Below are 26,859 nucleotides of genomic sequence, written 5' to 3' on the forward strand. Positions count from 1 at the left end.
GCACCAGGATCACCTGCCGAGCACAGAGCACACGCACTCATCAGACACGGCGCCGTGCACCCGGAGAATTCAGAGTACAGATCAGACACAGCGAGCACAGAGACAGCAGGGAAGAGATCAGACACGACACAGCGAGCACAGAGAGGACAGTGGAGAGATTAGACATGACACAGCGAGCACAGAGGGGACAGTAAAGGGATTAGACATGACACAGCGAGCACAGAGAGGACAGTGGAGAGATCAGACACGACCCAGCAAGCGCTGAGCACACGGAAGAGACAGTACACAGCCTCCCCCTCAGCCTCAGAGGTAAACAGGCAGACAAACAGATCCCAGAGAGGGGAGCAGCATCAGACATGGCTACGGGACCCCGAGAGCCCTTGAAACATTCTCTGAAATCATCAAGACAAAAGGTCTCTTCACCGCCGGGTCCACTGAGTCACATGCACACACAGACCCCCCCCCACACACACACACACACACAGACCCACCCACGGAATTAACTTCAAAACTGAGACACAGATTCTCTGACAGTATCACTACCTGTTACAGCTGTCTGTCTGTGTGTGTGTGTGTTTGTGTGTGTGCGCTAAGAAATAGTACTTTACCTTCATATTATCCGTGTATAGGTTGTTGAGAGTATATACGTGGCTGTAGATGTGAAACAGCTGACCCTCCATTGTTCAAACTAACACACACACACACACACACTCTCTATCCTCTACAGGTGGTCCATGTCAACGTGTTTAGATCCCCTGCTCCTCCTCTGTTCTCGACGAGCTGTCCCATCGCAACGATAACCTGCTCTGACCATCTCACACACGCTTACACACACACACACACCACGCTTCCTGCTCTGTCTGCTGCGACTGCTGTTGCTATGGGAACCCCAGCATACTAAAGGGTGACCCACGTTTCCTGAGGAGAGAAACCCCTTTCCTTCAGGGAGTGTGTCTGTGTCACGGTGTGTGTGTGTGTAGGTGTGTTTGTTCGTGTTTAGGATGATGCATGTAGATGTGTGCGCGTGTGTACATCTTTTTATCCTTGTCAGATTTATCGTTAGAATGAACTATCTGTCGGCAAACCCGCACTCTGTTTGTCGGAGGCACAATAAAGCACCAATACAGACACACAAAGCGTGCATTTTGGTATTGAGTAGATTACCAAAGGATTTTGCCTGAGCCATTAGGAATGAGGAACCGTTTTTACTGTTTCATTTTTGGAATGGGGGAATAAGCGAATGAGACATTCCAACTCTCGCGAGTCATTACTTCAGACAATATCACAAATAATATGGAACGTGTATGTTCCTTTGTGTGTGTGTGTGTTTGAGTTTCTGTGATTGTGTTTGTGTGTGGGTGATTTTCTGTGCATGGGTGTGTTACCTGCTGCGCTGCATCCCCATTAACCATGTGCATGCCGAGTGGAACCTCCCCGTTCAGGAGGGGGGGGGCCAAGTCCAGGGGAATCTGGTCTGTCATCATCATTGTGACGTACATTCATGGAGAAATTCACTGAACTGCCTACCTGGGAAAGGGAGAGGGACAGAGATATGGGGGGGGGGGGGGGGGGGGGGGGGGTTTAGGGAGGGGGGGAGGGGAGAGAGAGGGAGAGAGAGAGAAAAACAAAGTTTCGATCATCAGGTTGGAAAAGCAGAAGGCCAGCAACAACACATCAGAGCGCTTCATTCCGCCTGCACTCCACGTGAGCGAACCTAGCTGGTCTGAACAGATTAAAGAGAGAGAAAGAAAGGGACACACCACACACACACACACACATGTTCCAGTGTCGAGAAGGAGAGAGGGAGAGAGGGAAAGAGAAACTGCACGAGAGGGAGATGAAAGATCCAGTTAGATGTTATAAGGCAATAAACCGAAGGGGAACAGACGTAAATACTCTCAGATGTCTGTACAACTCTCTCTCTCTCCCACACAGACACACACACAATACTAATCTCATCGCAATTATATACACTCTCCTGGAGTTCAAACACAAACATACAAACTCTTTATTCCAAAAACACTCTTACACTTACGGGAACACAGACACGTACGTCGGGTTGCCAAGTCAAGAAGGCGCCTGTGAACACATCGATCCACACGCACAAACGTACAAACAGGCCCGGCCAGAGGTGGGTCTTGGTGACACGGGTTTTCTAACTGAGTGGCATCACTGCTAAAGAGCTGACAGCCAGGAGCAATGTTACGAATAGGACACAAACACACTCTCTCTGTCACACACACAAGCACTCTCACACACACACACGCTCTCATGCACACCGTCACACACAGAGGCACACCCTCTCTCTCTCAGACACACACACACGCACACACATGAACACGCACTCTCTCACACACATAAACACACGCTTTCTCTCACTCACACGCACACACACTCACACAAGTCAGAAACGTGTGTGTCATTTTTTCTCGTCTTTCAACTGGACTTCCCTTCCAGCTCCTTGTCTGTCCAGCACATCCACCCCCCCTTTCCCTCTCCCTCTCTCTCTCGCTCTTCTGCTCTCTCTCCCTCAGTCTCTCTTCCTCTCCTTCCCGCTCTCCCTCTCTTCTTCTCCCTCTCCCTAACTGTGTGTGTGTGTGTCTGTGTGTGCGTCTTTCACCAGATAGCCGGGCTGGCAGACGAAGATGTAATAAACATGACTGATCCAAGGGAGCATGTTGATTAGTGCTGTGTGTGGAGGCCAGTAGGAGCCCATCTGTGCTGGGACTGGTTCTGGACCAAACTGGGCACACACACACACTCCCATACACACACACACGAACACATACACGCTCATACACACACGCACTGAAGTCATCGCTCCCCCTAGTAAAAAGGGAGGATTGAAGGCGCCGATTTTCAGACACAGTTTGGAGCTTCCGGAGTGTATTTGGAAAACGATCGTCTGTGTGTGTGTGTGTGTGTGTGTGTGTCTAGCATCTCAAATATAAAAGCAGAGGCAAGGTGAACAATTCTGAATCCAAACATTATAAACATTATTTATTCAGCCCCCCCCCTCCCCCCCCATCACACACACATACAGTATATACCAAATCTCTCTCCCACACACACACACACACACACACACAAATACAGTAATACCGAATCTCTCTCACATACATTCTCATCTGACTAGAGCCTGACATTGCTGACTCAGCACTCGGAGTCACATCCACCGAACAGACTGGCTGTCCCACTTCCAGTCACTTGACGCACACATACACACTTATACGCATACTTCTGCATTCCTTCCACAGATCACACACACACCACGCACTATGACACAGCATGCATGAAAGAAAAACACAGAACCACAACAACATGGGTGTACATGAGTGTGTTGTTCTCTCTCCATCAGTCGGTATGTGGTGTGTGTGTGTGTGTGTGGTGTGTGTATCCAATGATTCTATCTTGCACGTGTAGCTGTCCTGTTTGTGAAGGTCATAAGCACTCAGTCACACAAAGGACTTTAAACAACAATCCTCAAAAGAGAAACGAGAATAGACAACAACCAGAAAGCTGTAAGAGGATGAATGACTTGTGTTAGCTCCTCCCAACACACACACACACACTGGAACACACACACTGGAAGACACCAGGAGAAACAAACACACACACCGGAACACACACACTGGAACACACACACTGGAAGACACCAGGAGAAACAAACACACACCGCGGAACACACACACTGGAACACACACACTGGAACACACACACTGGAAGACACCAGGAGAAACAAACACAAACACTGGAACACACACACTGGAACACACACACTGGAAGACACCAGGAGAAAAAAAACACACACACCGGAACACACACACAGGAACACACACACTGGAACACACACACTGGAACACACCAGGAGAAAAAACTCCCTCTGATTAGACACAACATCACACAGCACAGTCTATAAACACACACACGTACAGAAATAAACACAGAGAAGAGCCACGTCTACAATAAATCTGCAGCGTGTCAGCACATAGCCTAGAAACAGAACTACAAACCTGGTTAGTGGAAAGACTACAAAGATGGCAGACAGCTGTGCTCTTAATGGTACCTTGGACAGGTTAGGTTTGAGTCTATAGGACTGAGGATGAGCAGAATACAGCTGTATGATCACTGCTATTGAGCAAACAGTGGATGAGCTCTCACACACACGCACGCACATACACACGCAGGTATCGTCTTCCTTCTCCCTGGTGTGTTAACTAGCGAGGAATGCTCTCAGGTGGCAGTGTTGAGAATGAGTTCTCACTCTCTTCCTCTCCCTCACTCACTCTTTTCGACATCCAAATCTAGAAAGTTCTGATGCGTCCATTGAACCGTTAGAGCAATGTTTCCAGCCAATGACTAACACTGACATTTATGAAGCGCACATATAGACACACAAGCGCACGCGTGCACACAGACATGCACAACGGGGAGGGGAGTTCCAAAGATAAAGGGAAGCAGTCTCCCACACCACTCCTTCTCAACTGTGCTCTCTTTACAGAAGGGTTTCAGTCCATCAGAGACCAGCTTGCTCCCTCTCTCCTTCCTTCCCTCCCTCCCTCCCTCTTTCCCTCCCTCCCTCCCTCCCTCCCTCTCGCGCCCGCACACACACACACACACACACACACACCCACAGGAGTACCTTTGTGAGAAAGCAGAGAGGTGGGCTGGAAGAGGGGGGAGATGGAAGGAGGGGGAGGGGAGCCAGAGAGCAGATTGGAGAAGGAGAGGGAGAGGAATGTTGGGCTTGTGCTAACTTTGAGAGGAGAGTGAACACACACACACACACATTCAGGGAGACAGAAAGGGGCTTTATATGAGATGGAACTCTCCCTGGATTCCCACGTCTGCTAACGTTCTGCACATGTGCAGGAAGTGTGTGCAAGAGTATATCGCAATGTCTGTGCAGTGCGTGTGTGTGTGTGTGTGTGTGTGTGTGTGTGTGAGGGCAGTTGTAGTTGTCTTGCCCTGTAATTGCAGTAATGATATGTCATCCACACAGAGGAACTCGGAACGGGAGGGGTGGAATGCAGCATACACACATGCACACTTGAATGCACACTTCAACAAACACACACACACCATGTAAAAACAAGCTTCTCCCTGCTGTAGGAGATGAATGCCTGGGGGGCATACATTCTACTGCTGGGAGAAAGGGGTTCACACCTGACCTGGGAAACATGAGAAGGATCTGTCTCTATCACACACAGAGAGAAAGAGAGACAAAGACAGTGGCAGGACTGGAGGGCTTGGTGTGCAGGTCGGGGTGGGGTGGGGGTGGATGGCTTGGTGTGCAGGTGGGGGTGGGGTGGAGGGCTTGGCGTGCAGGGTGGGGTGGGGTGGAGGGTTTTGGTCAGGTATGTGAGAACAGCTCACAGTGCCAGTAGGACACATGAGTCTGGCAGATTAGAGACGTGTTGAGCTGTGCTCTCTGCTCATTCACCCTTTACTCAGGCCCAGTCTCAGTCCTAGTCCTAACCCTATCCCTAGCCCACCCCTAGCCTCAGCCTCAGCCCTAGCTGACCCCTAGCCCCACCCCCAGCCTCCCTCCAATCTAGGATCCATATACATGAGGTGGATGCATGAATGTAGGCGGCAGACGAAGGGGACCTTGCGAGGCAGTGTTTAAAACAACAGAAACTGAACAGATTCATTGCTACTCCTAGTAGTAATTCATTTGGCTAACCAAGGGCTGAAAAAGTTGAATTCAATTTCCAATGACCTTTATTGGTATGAGCAGCATGCTGAAATATACAGTATTCCAACCCCCTTTTCTTTTTCGTGTGCTCTCTCTCTCTCCCCCCCCCACCCTCTCTCTCTCTCTCTCTATCTCACGTTCAGATTGAGTGGTTGAATACCAGACATTCTGTAAAGGGTTCTCTACAGTGGGACTCCTGACAAGTCAGAACCCAGCCTGACCAATGACAGGATCAGCACTTCTCTCCTTCTCTTCCTCGGAGTGGGGAGTCATCCCAGCTCAGCACCTACAGAAGAGCCATTCTCCTTCTCGTCCACCCTGCTCCTGTTGCTCCTCTCCTGTCATCCTCTCCTCTATTCAACCCCTCTCTTCTCATCCTGTCATCCACCCCTCTCCCCGTCGTCTCATCCTCTCACCTCCTCCTCTCCTCCTCTCACCTCCTCCTCTCATCCTCTCACCTCCTCCTCTCATTCTTTCACCTCATCCTCTCACCCTCTCACCCTTTCACCGTTGTCTCCAAGATAGAAGGCCACATGAAAGGACACAGCACACATAATCAATGTGTGTAAGACTCCATGTACAAACATGTGAGCTCATTCTTTAACCTAAGCATTGCATTTCTAAGAACTTGAAAAAATGGTAATGTTCAGGAGAAAATCCCCTGTCAGCCTATTACCATCCACTTCCTGGAAAAACTCCTGACAGGCTCTCATTCCTCTTTCCTCACATTAGTTGAAACAGGCCATAGTTTCCCGATTGGCTGCTGGGAAGAAAAAGGCGGGACAACAAAAAGTAGAGCACAAAGGCGTTGCGGCCCATTCCCAGGGTCAGACTACAGTTACATAACACCCTGCACACAGACACACACACCAACTCGGACTACTCTTTCAACACACAGCATAGCACAAAAAAGGGTGACAGGATAGAGGAGAATGGAGGACAGTAGAGGGAGTGAAGACAAAAAATGAGAGTGAGAGAACAAGAAGAGAAAGAATGAAGGAGGGAAATAAAGGGAATGGTGCCTGGGCATCAGTTTCCCTCAATGACTGAACAACCAGGAGAAGAAAACATTGTCAGCTAGATGACTGTAGGAGAAGACTGTTTCAGTGTAGCAACTCGCTGTTCATTAATAAAAAAAGATTTGTTTTGCTTGTCTCTTGGTCTCTGGTCTCTGGTCTCTAGTTCCTTGTGGTCTCTCTCTGTGTTCTCTCCTTTTTTATCCTTACTATCTTTCTGTTCCTCACTTGCCCTTCCCTTTCTCTCAGCTCTCGACCGTCTCTCAGCTCCCCCCCCCCCCTCTCTCTCCCTCCCTTCCCTTCCCTCTCTCTCTCTCTCTCTCTCCATCCATCCCTCTCTGTCTATCCCTCCCCTCTCAATCTCACTCCCTCCCTGCCTTCTATCTCCCTCCCTCCCCTCTCTCTCTCCTCTCTCTCTCTCTCCTAGAGTCTGCAGGGCCAGAGAGGGGGCCATGTGAGTTCAGAAATGTGTGGAATTCTAATTGTGTTATCCCTCCAGAGTAAACATTAGTACTGCTCTCATACTACAGACTGGGCGGGGGGCAAGGAGGGGAGGTGGGAAGGGGGGACATCGTCTGCGCAGAGAAGATGATTAAAGAGAATAAAATGACGTTAGGTGCAGGACAGGAACTTCTATTTTTAACCGTAACCTCCGAAACACAGTTAGCCTAGCAACGATGACAAGGAGCCTAGCGTTAGCTGCTAGCAGTATATTAGCATTCCTAGCTGCAACACATGTGTTTCTGCCAGTAAGCCCTCCCTCCAACAGCTGTATGGCTGTGGGCTGGCCATGTGTGTGTGTGCATGTGTGTGTGTGTGTGGCTAGGCAGGGGGCCAGCAAGCAGTAAACCCACAGTAGAGGCCCCGACAGCCCAGCCACTGCCACGTAGCCACTAACAGCAGAGGAGAGGAGAGGAGAAGAAGAGAAGAATGGAATGTGCAGCCACAGCATCTCTCTTGCATCAGAACAGGACAGAGAACACACACTCTGACAACCAATACACACACGAACCATCTGACAACAAACACATATACACCCACCAACATTCGAACCCAACACACACTTTGGCACAACATGATAAAACACACTCCAACCCAACGATACCTGACAGAGAAGGACTGTGCGCACACACAAAGGTACAAACACACACACACACTCATGAGCACACAATGACAGGATGACAAACGTGATGAGAATATCTGAAATGTAAATATCTGCAGACACATATAAACAAGTAGAGCCCTAAACCTTAAATGCAGCCACTAATCAGAAACACACACACACATCCACGCATGGCCATGGTTGCTGCAATACTCACTTACGCATTTAAATGGAAAAGCCAGATATGATGCAGTTGTCTGTGTGTTTGTGTGTGTCTGTGTGTGTCTGTGTGTGTGTGTGTGTCAGACAGAGAGGGAGGAAGTGGTTGCTCTCCCACAGGCACATGAATATGACTCACTCATCCACTCCCAGGGCAGTGCTTCCAGATTTTTCTTCTCTCTTTTTCATTTTTCTCCCCTCCTCCCACCATCCCTCCTTCACTCCTTCCTTCGCCTCCTCCTCCCCCTTAAGCACATCCGTCTCCCTTCTAGCTCCAGAGGCTGGTCCTGAGCATTCTGCACCCCACAGAGATGCACAGAGCCTGGGCAGAGCTCGAGCCAAACCTCTCCTAAAACCCTGGATCTCAGGAGCTCAGTGCGGCCACACACAGACACACTAGTCTGGGGAGAGACGACCAGGCAGGCAGGTGGCGAAGTAGGACAAACACACGTACACACAAACACACGTACACACAAGCTAAGCAGTTATTCCAATCTGACCAACTCTGTAGTACACAAAGTGACAAAAGCTCTGTCAGACTTCTGGGAGTTGTAGTCCCAGGTTACGGCCTCACCGGAAGTCAACACGGGTAAGTTAGGATCAGCCTCATATTTGTTGAGGACCACTCCTTCAGGTCTTACCTTCGCCTCCCCCCATCAACCCATCCTCACCCATTCCTCACCCTCTCATTTGCCTTCATCCAACCACCCCTTCCCCCCCCACCCCCACACACACACACACCTCACCTCCCTCCCCCCATTCCCCATCCATTCCACCACCTTCCTCCTAACACCTCCTTTAACCATTATTCCTCCACACCCACCCTCCATCCACTAGTCCTACCCCAAGGCCTTCCCCAGCCCTCCCCCACCCCGTACTTCCAAAACAACCCCTCCAGCCATCAAAAGCCAGCCGCCCTTTCAGACCAGGCAGGCAGGGGGGAGGGGGGGGGGGGGGGGGGAGGGCTCATTCACGCAAAATTGTCCCACATGGCTGAGCGTGCTTAGTTAAAACAAACACAGCCACATCCTCTTGACTGCGCGCACACACACACACACACAATGCAACACAGTATAGTATGCATGTAACAATACTTGTGTTTTGAATTCACACACACCGATAAACTAAGAGTCCAGACCCAGCCTCATATTCACCCAGCCAGCAGCTGCACCCTGCATGCACAATACACCATCTGGACCTGCAGATCAACACAGCACACCTGAACCCTGCCTCAGTCCACACCTGAACCCTGCCTCAGTCCCCACCTGAACACTACTGAACCCTGCCTCAGTCCACACCTGAACACTACTGAACCCTGCCTCAGTCCACACCTGAACACTACTGAACCCTGCCTCAGTCCCCACCTGAACACTACTGAACCCTGCCTCAGTCCACATCTGAACACTACTGAACCCTGCCTCAGTCCACACCTGAACACTACTGAACCCTGCCTCAGTCCACACCTGAACACTACTGAACCCTGCCTCAGTCCACACCTGAACACTACTGAACCCTGCCTCAGTCCACACCTGAACACTACTGAACCCTGCCTCAGTCCACACCTGAACACTACTGAACCCTGCCTCAGTCCACATCTGAACACTACTGAACCCTGCCTCAGTCCACACCTGAACACTACTGAACCCTGCCTCAGTCCACACCTGAACACTACTGAACCCTGCCTCAGTCCACACCTGAACACTACTGAACCCTGCCTCAGTCCACACCTGAACACTACTGAACCCTGCCTCAGTCCACATCTGAACACTACTGAACCCTGCCTCAGTCCACACCTGAACACTACTGAACCCTGCCTCAGTCCACACCTGAACACTACTGAACCCTGCCTCAGTCCACACCTGAACACCACTTTGGTGTAAACAGCGCTGGCTACTGCCCTGTGTATGTGTGTGTGTTTATGTGTGTGTGCGGGCATGGCATGCGTGTGTCTAGACTGTGTGTCTAGTGGCATTCACAGCATCACCGGAGGCCAAGTCAGTACCCTCAAGGTCTTCCTCCTCTGGGCCTGGAGGAGAGTGTGGGCACATGTGTGAGTGAATTCCCTCTCTCAGGAACATATTCTGTGTCTCAGGATACAGGCCCAAACCACAATCGCCCTATTCCTTCTCACTCCCCAGAGAGCACCAGGAGATCCTGGAGTGAGGTCTGGGAGGTCCTAGGGTTGAGCAGGTGGACCACTAGGTCTGGAGGGACCATTCAGATTCCAGGAAATGAAAAGGTGGAGATGCGCCCATCAACGCATTCACTACGTCCTGCTTACTCGCTGTCTCTCTTGTTCTCTCTCTCTCTTGCTCTCTCTCTTGTTCTCTCTCTCTCCTTCTTTTGTAAGTAAGTAAGTAAGTAAGACTTTATTTATAGAGCACTTTTCATACAAGAATTGCAGCTCAAAGTGCTTTGTCTTCTCTTTCACCCACAAGGCACATACGCTTTCATGTTGGTTAAAAAGTACAATTGTGTGTGTGTGTGTTTCACACCAAAGTGAGACAACTGTCTGTGAGGGAAAACTGCCTTTAGGACCTTTAGGATCTCACTCACACTACACCAATACACTGACACACACACACACAAACCAACACACACACGCACACACACGTCAGGACACATCCACGCACAATGCTCACCCTTAGGTTGTCTCTGCCCATTCCCACGGTGTGTGTGAGTGTGTGTGTGTGTGTGTGCCTTCACCGGCCATTGTAGGACAAAGGCAGGGCAGTGGTCTTAATCCGCTAGAATAATATGAGATTAGGACAAAAATCTGAAAGGAGAAGACACTTCATATACCAGAGAGTGGAATGTACACAACACACTCCCACACGTACGGAGACACACGTAAGCACATCTACACACACATGGACACTCACAAGCACACACACACATTTAGACACTCACCAGCACACACGCACCCACACACTCACAAGCAAACACACACAGTTAGACACACACAAGCACACACACTTACTACCCCCCATAGCCTGAGGTCATAAGGTCACATTCCTCTTCCTCAATCAGCCTCAGGATTTCACACACTGCAAGTGTGTGTGTGTGTGTTCGCATGTTGGGGGATGTTTTAGAGATTTGTGGGGGGTCCTGCATGGAAAGGATAGGGGAAGAAAAGGGTAGGGAGAGGAGAGGAAAGGGGAGGGGAAATAACAGGTATGCAGCAGAGAACAGGAGTGGTTGGGGGTATTTGGTTAGCATCTTGGGGGTGGTGGAGAGGGAAGGGGGGGCAGGGTGAATTTCACCAGGACTCGGGACAAGGTGATCAAAATATTCTAATAAAAATACGCTTCCTGGTCTAGTCAGAACCTTACTCCCTGTTCAAACACACACACACAAAATCCCCAAATACAGTGCTGACGTTAAGCAACACACACCTCCACCACACACTGCCACACAGCACGTATCTCCTTCACAGACACACACACACACACACTGGCATAAAACAGCCATTATTGGCTGAGCGGCGGAACTTTCCATGGGCATGCCAGCTTGCGACATCAACACGCCTAGCATGCTAATGCTGTCACGTAAAGTGTGTGTGTATTGTCGGTTAATGGCACACATTCACTAGATCACACACACTGGCCACGACACTTGTTGAAGCAATGGGGCGCAAGCAGGAGCCTGGGCTGGTAGACTGCAGCAGAGGCATGGGAGCTGGACCAACCAGGACACACACACACACACAAATACCTCCACACACACACACACACACAGGTCCACAAACTCCATCTCATCACCGCCAGTTTTCAGTTGTTTCTGGTCCTCCTCCTCACCAGGCTGGAGGAGGAGGAGGAGAGAGGGAGCAGGGGACAGCAGAGAGGTGGAGGGGTGGAGGAGGCGGAGGAGGAGAGAGGGAGCAGGGGACAGCAGAAAGGTGGAGGGGTGGAGGAGGAGGGTGTTTGGGGGTGTCGGGTGAGAGGCAAAGTTGAAAGGCTCCTTTTATCTTCTTCGAAATCAACTGTCAACAATGTGGAGGGACGACCAGGAGGAGGGAAGGAGAGGGGGAGCGGGGTCGGAGGAGGGAGGGAGGGAGCCAGGGAGGAAAAGAAGGAAGGCGAAGAGAAAGAGGGCGGAGGGTAAACATCACAGCTCTGTGCCAAGCAAACATGAGATGCTGGGATACTCCAACAAAGAGACACCCTTCATGGCAGGGAGGGAGGGAGGGAGGGAGGGAGGGAGGGAGGGAGGGAGGGAGGGAGGGAGGGAGGGAGGGAGGGAGGGAGGGAGGGAGGGAGGGAGGGAGGGAGGGAGGGAGGGAAGGAGGGAGGGAGGGAGAATAGAAAGGAGTAAATGAGGGAGGGGGGAAGGAGTTGGACAGGGACGGAGGGAGGTAGGGAAGGAAAGACTGAAAGAGTGAAAGAGAGGGGGAGTGAATGATATAGGGAGGGAGGAAAATAAAAGAGCAGGAAACCGAAAGACACATGGATAGACTGACCAGAGGCAGAATTCAGCACACTCAGCACACAGATATTCATTCAGACATTCAGCAGACAGATGTATACTGTCTATCTACATCCAGCAAACACAACTACGTTATATATCTGCATACAGCACACTCTACTGTACTGTACACTGAGCACACTGTAATATACTGGAAGAGGACAGAAGCAGGAGGAGGGAGACCAGGAGGAGGGAGACCAGGAAGAGGGAGGAGGGAGACCAGGAGGAGGAGACCAGGAGGAGGGAGACCAGGAGGAGGGAGATCAGGAGGAGGAGACCAGGAGGAGGAGACCAGGAGGAGGAGACCAGGAAGAGGGAGGAGGGAGACCAAGAGGGAGACCAGGAGGAGGGAGATCAGGAGGAGGAGACCAGGAGGAGGAGACCAGGAAGAGGGAGGAGGGAGACCAAGAGGGAGACCAGGAGGAGGGAGGAGGGAGACCAGGAGAAGGAGACCAGGAGGAGGAGACCAGGAGGAGGGAGACCAGGAGGAGGAGACCAGGAGGAGGAGACCAGGAGGAGGGAGGAGGGAGACCAGGAGAAGGAGACCAAGAGGATGGAGACCAGCAAGAGGGAGGAGGGAGACCAGGAGGAGGAGACCAGGAGGAGGAGACCAGGAAGAGGGAGGAGGGAGACCAGGAGGGAGACCAGGAGGAGGAGACCAGGAGGAGGAGACCAGGAGGAGGGAGGAGGGAGACCAGGAGAAGGAGACCAGGAGGAGGGAGACCAGGAAGAGGGAGGAGGGAGACCAGGAGGAGGAGACCAGGAGGAGGAGACCAGGAAGAGAGAGGAGGGAGACCAGGAGGGAGACCAGGAGGAAGAGACCAGGAGGAGGGAGACCAGGAGGAGGGAGACCAGGAGGAGGAGACCAAGAAGAGGGTGGAAGGAATTTCAACATGTCCTGTATTCCAGGTGCAGTCCCAGTAACCCCACATCAGTGAAAAGCTTCCCAGAGCGTGACCAATCAGAGGACTCCACTCAGAGGAAACAGGAAACTGCCACCTAACTGCCCGGACCGCCCACCACTCCTACAGTGGCCCCGGAGGCCCAGTCCTAATAGGGAATGAAAAAAGCAAAGGGGAAATAACAAAAGCACCACAGAGAACCAGATGACTGGGACGATGACAGCTGATACACAAACACTGCCCATTCCAAACACATCCTGAGCACAACACACACACACACATTACAAACACACACACAGCCGATAAAGACTTAGCATGAACCACAGCTACACATATTGTTAAGGTAACCTGAATTGGGACATCCTTCACTGCTTCTCCGATTTGGAGAAGAGCTGCTGTCTATCTCCCTCCCTCCAAATCTCTTTCTTCAGACATAACACACAGGTGCACGTGCACACAAACACCTTCCAGTTTCCATTGCTGTATTGTCCTCCTGGTGAAACCCAAGACAGTTACAGCTTCAGTTTCGAACACACAGCCACTTTTCAGTAACACTACCCCAGCGATAACATGTTCTAGATTATTCTGAAGTCAGACGTGAAGTACACACACACACACAGTACATGATGACAACGAATTTGTCGACTTACTCAAATATTGAAACAGTAACACCTGTGTGAGTGTTCTTTATAGAATCTAAAGCAGTGAGAACACACACAGGTCACAGGTACAGCAATATCACTCAGTTGCCTATACCAGCAGCAGCAAGCCTGGTGTGGCTGTCGGGTGATATCACTGATCCTGCATCAGTTTACAGATGACACCACTCACCTGGCCAGCCTTAACATCTGACCTTAGACCTGCCACTCTGGTCTGCCACTCCCAGGACACATATGTGAAAGGCTTTTCAAATCAGTGTGTGTGTGATTGTGACACAATCTCTGAGACTCCTTGACAATTGCAGTTGTTTCACATAACATGCTTGTTAGTGTGTATTGTGCTGCATGTATGTTGTTGGTGTTGCGTCATTGTGCTGCTGTCATGTCTTTGTCACATTGCATCATTGTGGTAACTTTGTGTTGTTGTCGTTTTGCCGCTGAGTTATGGGAGTCAGGCGGCTGAGTGGTTAGGGAGTCGGGCTAGTAATCTGAAGGTTGCCAGTTTGATTCCCGGCCGTGTCAAATGACGTTGTGTCCTTGGGCAAGGCACTTCACCCTACTTGCCTCGGGGGGGAATGTCCCTGTACTTACTGTTAGTCGCTCTGGATAAGAGCATCTGCTAAATGACGTAATGTAATGGTCATGGTGTTGTGTCGTGCTGACTGTCTGACTTTGCTCCAGGTTGTGTTTCTCTCTTGTCGTTGTGATATGCTGGTTGCATGTGTGGGTTTCTACCCCTGCTGGGGGTGTGCAATGACTATTGTTATCTTTGTTTTGGACTGCCATCCAGGCTTTTTGTTTCTTGCCAGGCCATTCATGTAAGGAAGAATATGTTCTTAATTTATACCTGCCTGGACGTAAAGGTTGAATAAAATATGAAGTATGTGTGTGTTTCTGCAGACGGTTACAGATGGAATGTCACAGTTTCAGAGACAAGGAGCAGATGAATTGGACACCACGGAACAGATCGAATGAACAGGTATGCCCGTCAAAGTTCTGCATTGGGTCTACTCTTTACAGAGTTTACTGCACTGAGATTTGTCTGTATTTGGGGATAAACGTTTCTATAAATTATACACGAGACACACAGCACACCTTAACACAAAATGTTGTGTAAAGAGACCCCGAGACACAGAAACGTCTTCGGATATCAGCGCTCAAGAGAAAAGTGGGAGGGCACGTCGCTTTCAGCAAAGGAATGTCATCTGACGTCATCTATTTGGGATCGGATTTCTCACTCTTCAGTGTATGTGTGTGTGTGTGTTTGTGTGTGTTTGCGCGTGCGTGTGTGTGGTGGAGGCCCTTTCTTTATTTCTCCAATGTGGCCTCTGGGTCCTGAACCATGGCGACAGCAGCTAAAGCCGTCAGCATCTTGAGAGCATAGGGCTGATAACGGCGACATACGGCCTGCGCTAAGAATGCGATTCCAAATCCTTCTCACTGCTCTGATACTGGACCCACAAAGTGCTAAAAGGAGCGCCGTGATTCCCAAAGAACAAATACTTTTTTCTACTTTGAAAGGAAAACGTTCGATCGGCATCAAATCTTAATCGATTTGTTGTTACCGTAACTGTTTTATTTCCACGTCAACACAAGAGAAAGCGAGAGAGAAGGAGAGGTAGAGGGGGCAGAGAGAGGGAGAGAGATCTGTCTCCTGCAGAAACAGACACGTAGTCGTTCCTGAGTTTCTGAGAGAGAGAGAGAGAGAGAGAGAGAGAGAGAGAGAGAGAGAGAGAGAGAGAGAGAGAGAGAGAGAGAGAGAGAGAGAGAGAGAGAGAGAGAGAGAGAGAGATGCAGACAGACAGACTGGCTGGAATGCTAGGATATGCTGGAGTTTAGACTTCTCCTGCCCTCGAGAGCCATATTTGCTTTCTGCATCCGTTAAAACGATACAATAAGTCTAAGAAAAGGCCCTAGCAGTCGAACACCATAAACTTTATAATTGTGATCTCTTGCAATAAAAAGCTAACGTTGATAATCCATCTTTCCTAACTCCTGTCAAATCGAAGCATCATCCGCTCCAAGTTTTTTTCCCCTGACGTTATATCAGCAAATGGCAAAGTTTGAATAACTATAAATGATATAGATATTTCCAAAAAGCCCGTGGAATATTAGGAATCCTGTTTTTGGGTTGCCTTAACGGGAAAACGGAAAACGTTTTCGTCTGTTGCGCACTCACTTCATCTGAAAGTCTTCGGAGACAAAAAACACATTCTTTCGCAAAGAAGAGAAATCGCCCACAAAGCAAAGTGCCAACCGACACTTTCAAACACGGCCACAATGAAACGTTGGCCCTATTAAACTTATCGACAGGGTTCAGCGCCTATTGGGTGTATATTTAAACCCGACATAAAGAACTACCCAAAAGTTTCGATTCACCCCCCTCGAGCAGTTTTCCTTTTTCCTCAACGCTGGCCAAAGAGCCCAGACTGCCGGCGTCAGCTCTCTGCCTCCAAACTCATACACTTATAAAACTTTTCAACAGCAACTTTAGTACGATCATCTATTCATATCATTGGTTTCGGTGTATTACATTTGCAAAAAAGTGTTATAGAACTCACCTCGCTGCAATAAAATAATCTTCAAACAGACGTGGCTCTGCTTTTTTTCCAGGGTCGGGTTTTGGCGATCCGCTGTCTACTGGCGCGACGCAGCGCGTTCTATCGGAGATTCCGCCATGTCAATCAAAGTGCGACGCACATGGGAAGTTAAAGCCCGCCCCTTTTACAGTGGGCCTAAACAGCGCAGTAGCGTCTCTTGGTAAAAGGCGCCATACAGAACTTTATTGTGCATGGATATTTAATCCAGAGTACATTTTTTTAATGAGTCACGTGAATGTGTTAAATTTAGGTTTAGTTTACTTTGTAATGTAAGGCGTTTTGGGTGCTATACAAATGCAGTCCATTTAGTCCATATGTAAGCCTTTTTACAAGCACTGGGGATCCATAATACAAGCCCTCATAGATTTTACCATAATCCTAAAGAATTATGTAAAGTTAGATGTAAGTGTGTCCATAATTAATGTACATGTCATAACAGTTCACATTCTAGTTTAAGACGGAGAGGAATTGTACCTCGCTGGTTGTTTGTGTGTATTTTGTGGAGCAGATGTGGTCAAACCAGAACGAGAACAGACGATCAAAGTCCAAAAGCACAACAAAGCCAACATCACTCTTCACTAAACAGAAAATGTCTAAATTTCTCTTAACCGTCTTTTTGTTTCCTTCATGATTATCTCTAAACTGTTTTTGAGGGGGGATTGTGAGTGGTTGAACCCTAGCTCGTTCCTGCAGGACAGATGTAGGGGACTTGTATCAGGACCCAGAGATTGTGCTGATTGGTCGACAGGAACCTCTTATGTCACGGTGTCTTCGGTTTGTGTTGCGAAAGATTTGGGGAAAACAATTTTAATCATTTGTCCAGGTCAGGGATTGATACCCCAGAGCAAGTGGGTGGCAAACTCTGTGCCCTCAAGCTTGAACGCACACACTCACATACCCACCCATACACACACACCCACATACCCACACATATACATACACACACATTCACATACATGCACATACCCACACACACACACACACACCCCCAAACACACACAGGCACGTGCACACATTCCTATGCTGTGGAGGTCTTGGGAGTAGGCTGCTCCATAACGTTGGTCTTCTTCCTGTTGTAGTGACTTGGGGAAGTACCAACACTGGCAGTGGTGGAAGACAGCCAGGGCCCCTTCCTCATCTGCTCCTGGGCTCCAGTCTCTTGTCTGTAACTTGCATCTTGCTTGCTACTTGTGTGTGTGTGTGTTTGCGTATGCATGTTTGGGAGGCAAAGTACAATGTACCATGTTTTGTAGACACTATTGATGTATGTGTGTGTGCATAAGTTTGTGAGTGTGTGTGTGTGTGTGTGTGTGTGTGTGTGTGTCTGTCTGTCTGTCTGTCTGTCTGTCTGTCTGTCTGTCTGTCTATCTGTCTGTGTGTGTCAAAGGCACTTCCTTTAGTGGATCTAAGGATGGAATTCTGCTCATCAGGAGTTCAAAGAAGTCAACCCTGAGCATTCTGCCAGAGACGAGAACAGACATGCCTTCCTCTCTGCCTGTCTCTCTCTCACTTGTTCGGTCATTCTGTCTCTCACTCGCTTGTTCTGTCATTCTGTCTCTCACTCACTTGTTCAGTCATTCTGTCTCTCTCTCACTTGTTCTGTCATTCTGTCTCTCTCTCACTTGTTCTGTCATTCTGTCTCTCTCTCACTTGTTCTGTCATTCTGTCTCTCTCTCACTTGTTCAGTCATTCTGTCTCTCTCTCACTTGTTCTGTCATTCTGTCTCTCTCTCACTTGTTCTGTCATTCTGTCTCTCTCTCACTTGTTCTGTCATTCTGTCTCTCTCTCACTTGTTCTGTCATTCGGTCTCTCTCTCACTTGTTCTGTCATTCTGTCTCTCTCTCACTTGTTCTGTCATGCTGTCTCTCTCTCGCTTGTTCTGTCATTCTGTCTTTCACTCCATCTGTCTCGATTTTTGTCTAATGTCTCATTTGAAGATAGACAAGCATATCCAAAATCCCTTTATGAGACCATGAACTCTCCCTTCTGAAAACATCACTTGGGGGATATTGATGTTATTGGTTTATTATTTTTACATTTGGTCATTATTTGTGATTCAATGTATTTATTCATTTATGAAAAAATCATTTCCAAAACCAAGCTGTGTAATACATTGTATTACAAGGGATCAGATTTGAATCTGGTGGTGTGTGTGTGTATAAAGTCTTTCCAGTGCTGTCATCTTCTGCCAGTACACGTCAGTGTATACAAGGGAAACTGTGTGTGTGCATGTGTGTTGAGAGAGAGTCCATATTTGATAAGCTGCATTAGTTCCAGTGAGTTTGCCAGACAGCAGCCCTGTCAGAGCCTTGCTGGAGCTGGAGATGTAATCTGAAATGGAAGAGTTTCTCAGCTCTCAGCCTCTGCACAGCCTATATCTGGGCCCAGACCCTTTCTTAGCCTCTATTACCCCCTACCTCCCTCAGCCTACCCTTTAGCCTCCGTCTAGACGCTCTCAACCCCCCCCCTAGCAACCCCTCTAAGCCTCCCCTAGCAACCTCTCCAGCCTCTCTCGACCCCCTCTAGAATTGACTCAGCCTCTCTTTTCCAGCCTCTCCCCAGCCTCGGCCTGTCATGTGTTCCGTCTAAGCCACAGTGGACGGCGATCCAGTGATGACATCACACCACATGACATCACTTCAGAGTGGGCGTGTGCCTCATGGGAGTGGAATGTGTGTGATTCAGGGGTGATACTGACGTCAAGGATAAGATCCGGAGTACAAACGACCTCGTCTGTGGATCTGGTAGCACAATGGACAGGCAGCAAGCCGCAAATGCCGCCGCAAGCTTTAATCTCAAGCCCAGAATGGGAAAAGGGGAGTCCGTGAGCTGTTGATCTGACACGACAACCATGTGGATCTCATGCAGAAGGCCTTGAAGAGACCTCTGGTTTATAGCACAGACCCTACTTGGCATTGAGTATCCCTGGGATAAAGGGAGGGATGGAGGGAGGGCTGGGAGGGTACATAGCATTTTTCTCATTCCATGGCATTGCATTCCTGCATTCCAGTGAAGAAAAAAAAAACATGAGGTGACCTCCATGCAGAGAAACAAACAGATAGACAGAACCTTCAACTAACCTACTCATATCTAATGCAGGGCATTCTCAAGCTTGGTGTCCAAAGCCCAGATATTCGTCTGGCGCGACGACTCTGGTCCCTGGTTGATGCTGTGTCTGCGTGTGTGTGGTTGGAGCCTTGAGGTTTCACCCTCTCACGCTCACGTGCCCCGAGTGCAGCAGGCTTTTGGTGAGGATTACGACGATGCCGAGGGACAGGATGAAGATAGTGGTGCTGGTAAGCAGGTCCATGGTGTGTAAGACCAGGTGGTACCATTCTGCCCCAAGGGGGTCCAGACACAGCCCTGGCCCGCCTTGGTAAGGGTATGGATACCGGACGGCGTGGGAGAGGTACCCGATCCCCACCGCCCCACGGTACGAGTAATAACACAGTGGTCCGGTCAACACCGCTGCCGTGGCAACGGCAAACATCAACAGACAGGTCACAGAGGTCAGGATGGAAAAGACGTAGACCACCTCCCACTAGCAAGACAGGGGAGAGAGGATAACACACAGTGCAGTTCCCTGCAACTGTCACACAGGGGCGGCAAAATCACAAAACACCTCACAGGATAATTGGGGCGTCAAGTTAGCAGTTGCACAAGGAAAAGGTGTATGTCATGTAATGCATCTCTCATTTCTATGGTGTCTGTGGTATGTTTAACATTTTTCCTATGCCTGAGGCATGGAAACCTCTTCCCACAGCCCAACCGTTATCTCCTTACCATACAGACTTTATTAGCATGGTTGATAATCTTTAGCTCAAGGCTGTTTGGTTAAAACCGTTTTTGATCAATTAAGTCCATTGATTACCTGGGTTTATGACTCACCAAAGACTTCCTGTTTTGGTCTCTGTTCGCCATGACAACACTGGCTCCTGTTATCGTGGCCTGAATAACAACACACAGGAGCTTGTCGGACATCTGTACGATCCATCAGAAACCTCCCTTGGAACAAACTCAGTTCTCCCTGTCTATCACGCATCAGGGTGGCTTCCAGTGGCGTTGTTAGACATAAAGCTGCACTGGGGCACAGGCCCCTATTCATATCCCTTTTTTTATTAAGAGTGCTGCGCACAATGCACTACTAGGCTATAGAAACTCCCCTTACTTAACCCACCATACAACAGTTCAGGGAGGCAAGTTTGAAATCAGGTTTGGCAGGGACATCTATAGTTAATGCAAGCGTACAATTTGTTGTAGCTTCATGTAATATTGTTTTTATGTTTTAGTAAAAATAAGATGATCGGTAGGCCTATAATTTGGAAACTTTCTCCAGTTATGTAATGTTTTCTTATTGTTTTTGCCGGGATTATCAACCCAAATTAATACACTGACTAATAAAGTAAATTGTTAAAACTCAAACTTTAGATTTTACTGGGGCACAGCGGATTTATACTGGGGCATGTGCCCCAGTAAAAAGGGTCTAACGACGCCCCTGGTGACTTCTATCTGATCTAATCATCTGAATCCAGATCACAGCAATAAACACAGCAAAGCATGTGACACACACACCACAAATATGATTTCATATCGCGAAAGGACAAAAACGTAAATGTACATTGTGCCCAGGCCAAACACACCTCTCCACCACCGAACACAACCTGTAATCTGTCAAAGCATCTTAAATGGCAACATGCTAACTCAAGACTAGTAGCTAAAGATCCCCGGACCCTGAGTGACACGGACGCCAATAAAAGGTTGCCGTAGCCATTTTTCCCGACACCAGCCAAGCAGCCACAACTTTCAACAGCAGGTTACCAAAGCAGAGATGAACAGGCTTGTAGCAGCATACATAGTAGAGGAAATGTTGCCATTTCAAATGGCAATTTCAAATTTCAATTTCGTTTTAAGCATCATTTTATTTTGAGACATTTTGCTTACTTCCAGTAGCCCACTGTAGACTTGATATGCTTGACAACTTTTAGGTTGATGTTCACAACTTTTTTGTCAGCTTTGTGGTATTAAAAAGCATAAAAGAGAGATCTTGTATATGTCCTCATTATAATAAGAATTTGAGTCGATTTGGGCATATATATGGTACACATATTGTTATTTGGCAAGTGCATCTCAGGTGATGTTACGGAGTAATCCAAAAGTAATGTAACTAGTAGTGTAACTAGTTACTTTCAGCAGCTTGTATTAAACAACTTCTAGTAAAGTAAAGCATTACTTTAAAAAAAGTAACTAGTAATGTGTAATCTATAACTGTTTTTTTGAGTAACTACCACAACACTGCCTACCACACAAACACCTTCCAAACATACAACTTCCAGACAGATACTTACCAGAGCTCCTGTCCAGACTGGGCCAGCGATCTGGGCATCCCAGCTGATGAACCAGGGGTGATAGGACCCAGCAGGGAAGAAGGCAAGGACTCCACAGAGAATGCTGAGCAGTCCAACAACCATCATAGTGGCCCCTACAGTCCTCCACCCTGCCATGGCACACCCACTTACAGCAATAGGTGTCTATACCTGAAAGCCACACATGGAGACATCCAGAGATACAAGATTGGAGAGAGCAGTGAAAAGTGCGTTTGTTTGGGTTTGTGTGAACATGTGTGCGCTTGAGCGAGTGAGAGTGTGTGAGGATGAGAGAGCAGTCAGTGTGTGTAAGAATGCAGACTGTGTACTATTAATAAGGGTAGCCAAGACATGGGAACCTGGGCAACTGCTCCTGAGTACACAAAAACTCAGTATCTATGCACTCAAGGAGGAGTTGAAGCGGGTGTTTGTGTGTGTGTGTGTGTGAGGGAAAAACACAAACAACACCAAAAAGAACTTACTCTGACCAAGGAACAATTTTAAAACGTCTTTATTTGAACTCAGTTTCAGAAGAATCAAAAAAAAAAGATAAAAGTTAAGAAAGAAAGAAAGAAAGTTAGTTAGAAAGGACAGAAGTTAAGAAAAAAAGAGTGAAAAAGAAAAAAAGACAGGAAGAAGGAGATAAAAAGAGAAAGAAAAAAAGTAAAACCATGCCAACACAAGAACCATCTGGTCTGAACTCGTCTGAATCTACTCAAGTCTCCAAGGAGGAAGTACATAAGATGAAGGGAAAACACAAATTAAAAGTCCTCTAAACAGAGAGAATTACACATTAAAAGTCCTCAAAGAGGGACACTGAGGAATAAGCTAAAAGTCCTTCCAGAAGCGTCTTGCAGGCAACTCCATCTTGGCTTCTGTCCCTGCCCCAGTGCCTGTCAGCACAGCAGTCTTTGCATAGAGCCAAAAACAACACAGAGACAAGTCACAGATTTGAAAACGTCTCAAGTTTGTGGTTCCTCTTTAGAATCCGTCAGCATGACTCTCCCCCCAGTGTGTGTGTGCGTGTGTGTGTGTGAGTGTGTAAGGGTGTGTGTATCTACAGCAGTACAGGATCATTCTTGGGCCTTGATTCCATTTTCTCAATGTCCCAGTGATTGACACCTGATTGTCAAATTCGGTGGGGGGGGGGGGTGCTCTACAGTCCTTTAGAAAGCCCCCCACACCACCGCTCTGATGACATCATCATTTTACACCTCACACACACACACAAACACACATTTCATAATTTAACGTCCTACAAGCCACACAGTGGCACATCAATACAAAGCATCACATGGGAGAAAACGTAACATTTACGATGACATTTGAGCCAAACAGAGTTAAATACATGGGCACATTTACAATGGCTATAGCACAGGGCTAAGCAGCCACTTGAGGGCCACTATGACTCTTGTGCGTGTGGGTGTGTGTGTTTGTGTGTTGGTGTGCGTGTGTGTGGCCAAAGAGAACCAAAAACACACGCAATAGCTCTGGGAACACTGTCTCCATGGAAACAATGTTCTATGAACAGACTCAGTCAGATAGTCAACACACTCCTTCACACATACATCTACCAAGGATCTACACGTCAACACACACTCATCTCTGCAGTATACACACATACACACACCTTCTTTGATTACAGTCTTACAGTAGAGTCAACAGTATTCTAGAGGAGTGTGTGTGTGTGCTTGACAGAGTGGAGTATCCGTCACATTTTTTTATATGGAGTGTAGATTTGAAAGAAAGTTCATTCAAATCAAACTGAACTAGTCCTTCCTGGTAAAGGGCTGATATAAATGTCCTTTTTTTTACCAGACCTCATAAATGACCCAGGTACCACAGTTAACTAAGACTAAAACATGCACTTCCTCTTTCGGGCTATTAAAACACAGTCATAAGCACATCTAAAGTAAAGTGTCTACAGGGATATGCGTATACTCTACCAGAGAGTCCGATACCTCCGTCTATGTACAATCTACCTTGAGAGAATAAACGTCTTGAAATGAATGAATGGATAGTAAAAATCCAGAACGTTCTCTCGAAAGCCCCAAAGGCTTTCAAAAGTAGAACACTGACAATGAGATGCTAAGAATAGAACAGACCTGTTCCGAGAACTCCCTCGTCATTTTTTCCCCTTGACACTGAACACCAGTCTGGTCTCCATATTGTAGAGGTGGGTGACTGGGGAAACCTGCAGTATTGTCAGTGACCACATGGTAGAGCCGCGATCAGGCAACCCTCATACTCAGTCACTGTAAGAGACAGCGACATATAGTCCTATACACTTTATACTTAAACTGAATAAATGAATGTAGTGCACAGTAGGCTTCAAATGCATCTGTCTGTCTGTAATATCAGTTAGGACAGCCATGTTCGTGAGGGGGGACGGATTGTCAAATAGCTGATTGTCAGTTGCATCAACGTGTTACAGTAATGTTAAACTTGTCTCCTGTCTGTAACAGTAGTTCCCTCTCTCTCTCAGCCCTTTATATTTGTCTCGTGTTCACCCTCTCCACCTCTGTCTATCTGAGCTGTACAGCAGGTAGAGAGTCAAAAAGCATGAAGAGAGAGCGACTGTGACATGTAGAGATATGACACCAAGCTGTTCTGCTTCATACACGCACTCACACTCACGCACGCACACGCACACACTCACTCACACACTCACACACACACACATGCACACTTGCACATGCAAACACTCACGCACACACTCACTCACACACTTCTAAGTCATTCTGTTCTGAGAAGAAACAAGTCTGCAAAGCAGCTTCCAGAATCCATCCCTCCGTCTCTCGGTCTGTCCATCCTTCACGCTGTCCCTCTCTCCCCTCCACTCCAGTCTTCGCTCTATGTTTCCATGGCGACCGGGCGGCCAAGGGAGATCAAGCTGACAGGTCAGATAAGACCAGTTTATCCATCTTATTCCCAATGTCCCCAGGAACAGGAAGATCGTCCGACTCATAGTCCTCATCAAACGACCTGGGGACACAAACACACACCGTCTGAGTTGTGTCTGCTGCTGTGTGGGGCGTGTGTGTGTCAGCGTTTGTGCATGCACGAGCTTGTGTGCGCATGTGTGAGTGTAAATACAAGTGAGGGTTTGTATGTGTGTGTGTGTGTTCCTTTGTGTTAGAATGTGTTTGTCTGTGCTTGAGTGTGTTAGTATGGGTGTGTGTGTGTGTGTGTATGTGCGTGCCTGTATGTGTGTATATGTTACTATGTGTGTACCCATGCGTGTGTATGTGTGTATGTATGTTACTATGTGTGTACCCATGCATGTGTGTGTGTCATACCCGTCCTGCAGCTGCTCATTGGCCGTCTCCTCTGCAACCAGGATCTCATACTCTTCGGATGCATATTTATCCCAGTCTGACGGCTCTGGACCTTCACTCTCTATGTCCTACGACACAAACACACACATACACCCCCCCCACACACACACACACACAAACACACATACATCCATACAACAAACAAACATGCACGCACACACACAAACGTCAGTGCAAGAGCAACGACGGGATGATGTAGGTCGTAAAGTGATGATGGTGTCAGTGTCCTCAGACCTTTTGCACAGCGAAGGGGTCTCTCTGTTCGTGGTCCAGGTACTTCTCTAGGTTGAAGAACGTGTCGAAGAAAATGTGACCCATCCGACACCGCTTCAAATCCCTCAGGGTGATCATCCCTGCAAACAAACACACACACACACACTGTCAGAGAGAGGCAAAGACATGGCAGAATGAAGAGACAGGACCACTTCACTGACAAGATGAAGAGAAGGAATGAGATGGAGGGAAAAGGAAGATAGAGGTGTACATGCAGAGAGAGACAGAGACGGAGAGAGAGAAGAAGGTTGGAGAGAAACACGGAAATTTGAGATGGAGTGAGAGAGATGAAGATAACGGGAGATGGAGAGAAAGAGTGAGAGTGAGAGAGACGAGGGAGAAACAGGGGGAGAGAAAACAGCGAGCGAGATGGAGAACGAGAGAGAGAAGGGGGAAGCAAGACGGAGAGAAAGAGTGAGAGACACAGAGAGAAGACGAACAAACAACGAGACGGAGAAAGGCTGACCTTGGCTTTCAGGTTTGACTAGGTCCAGCATCTGACAGAGCAGGTCCTGGAAGGGCAGGGGTTCGATGCCCATCCCCTCCATCCTGTCACACTGCTCCTCGTAGAAATACTCCAGCTCAAACATGGACAGAACCCCGTCCCCGTCCACGTCCATACAGCGGAACCAGTACTCTACACTGGGAAGAGACAGGCAACAGGTGTGGGCTCACTGGGTAGCCAGTCATGTGAAGAGTCATGGTGGGGTGATACATTGAAGGGATGATCTGGGTCACATGGTAACGTATCACAGGGATGATCTGACATATTAAAGGGGATCATCTGAGTTACCTGGTGACATGTTAAGGGGATAATCTGGGATATCAGGTGACATATTAAGGGGATGATCGGGGTTACCTGGTGACATATTAAGGGGATGATCGGACATATTACAGTAAAGAGTTAATCGGGGTTACCTGGTGACATATTAAGGGGATAATCTGGGTTACTGGTGACATATTAAAGGGATGATCTGACATTTTAAAGAGATAATCAGGGTTAATTGGTGACATATTAAAGGGATGATCTGACATATTAAAGAGATAATCGGGGTTACCTGGTGACATATTAAGGGAAGGATCTGGGTTAGCTGGTGATATATTAAGGGGATTATCGTACATATTAAAGAGTTAATCGGGGTTACCTAGTGACATATTAAGGGGATAATCTGGGTTATTTGGTGACATATTAAAGGGATGATCTGACATATTAAAGAGATAATCG

The 26,859-nt window shown here is 48.1% G+C and overlaps 2 protein-coding genes and 1 long non-coding RNA gene across 3 annotated transcripts in view; all 3 read right to left on the reverse strand.

Annotated features, from left to right (window-relative positions):
- LOC124484020 lies at positions 1–16,730 on the reverse strand. The gene is made up of 3 exons (XR_006957937.1): positions 16,622–16,730; positions 1,386–1,527; positions 1–13 (listed from the first exon to the last, which is right to left on the reverse strand). It is a non-coding gene; the product is annotated as an uncharacterized LOC124484020 (long non-coding RNA).
- Positions 16,731–19,153: 2,423 nt separating this feature from the next.
- On the reverse strand, positions 19,154–22,328 carry LOC124465505 (transmembrane protein 212-like). The gene is made up of 3 exons (XM_047017328.1): positions 22,006–22,328; positions 20,549–20,608; positions 19,154–20,201 (listed from the first exon to the last, which is right to left on the reverse strand). The coding sequence occupies exons 1-3, from the start codon at positions 22,159–22,161 to the stop codon at positions 19,866–19,868; spliced, it is 552 nt and encodes a 183-aa protein (XP_046873284.1). The 5' UTR covers positions 22,162–22,328; the 3' UTR covers positions 19,154–19,865.
- A 190-nt stretch (positions 22,329–22,518) lies between these two features.
- ppp2r3a (protein phosphatase 2, regulatory subunit B'', alpha) overlaps positions 22,519–26,859 on the reverse strand; it is a 40,395-nt gene continuing 36,054 nt past the window's right edge. The window contains 4 exon segments of the mRNA XM_047045545.1: positions 22,519–25,008; positions 25,323–25,429; positions 25,596–25,714; positions 26,101–26,276. Coding sequence (XP_046901501.1) covers positions 24,912–25,008; positions 25,323–25,429; positions 25,596–25,714; positions 26,101–26,276 — 499 coding nt within the window. The 3' untranslated portion in view covers positions 22,519–24,911.

Source organism: Hypomesus transpacificus, chromosome 3 (assembly GCF_021917145.1).
Source record: "Hypomesus transpacificus isolate Combined female chromosome 3, fHypTra1, whole genome shotgun sequence".
NCBI lineage: Eukaryota > Metazoa > Chordata > Actinopteri > Osmeriformes > Osmeridae > Hypomesus > Hypomesus transpacificus.

Excerpts from the sequence above, each read along its gene's own strand:
- LOC124465505 (XM_047017328.1), bottom strand. The coding sequence starts at position 22,161 with ATGGCAGGGTGGAGGACTGTAGGGGCCACTATGATGGTTGTTGGACTG. Across the intron at positions 20,609-22,005 it reads CAGTCTGGACAGGAGCTCTG|GCCACGATAACAGGAGCCAG; the intron begins GTAAGTATCTGT and ends GTTGTTATTCAG. Across the intron at positions 20,202-20,548 it reads ACCAAAACAGGAAGTCTTTG|TGGGAGGTGGTCTACGTCTT; the intron begins GTGAGTCATAAA and ends CTGTCTTGCTAG.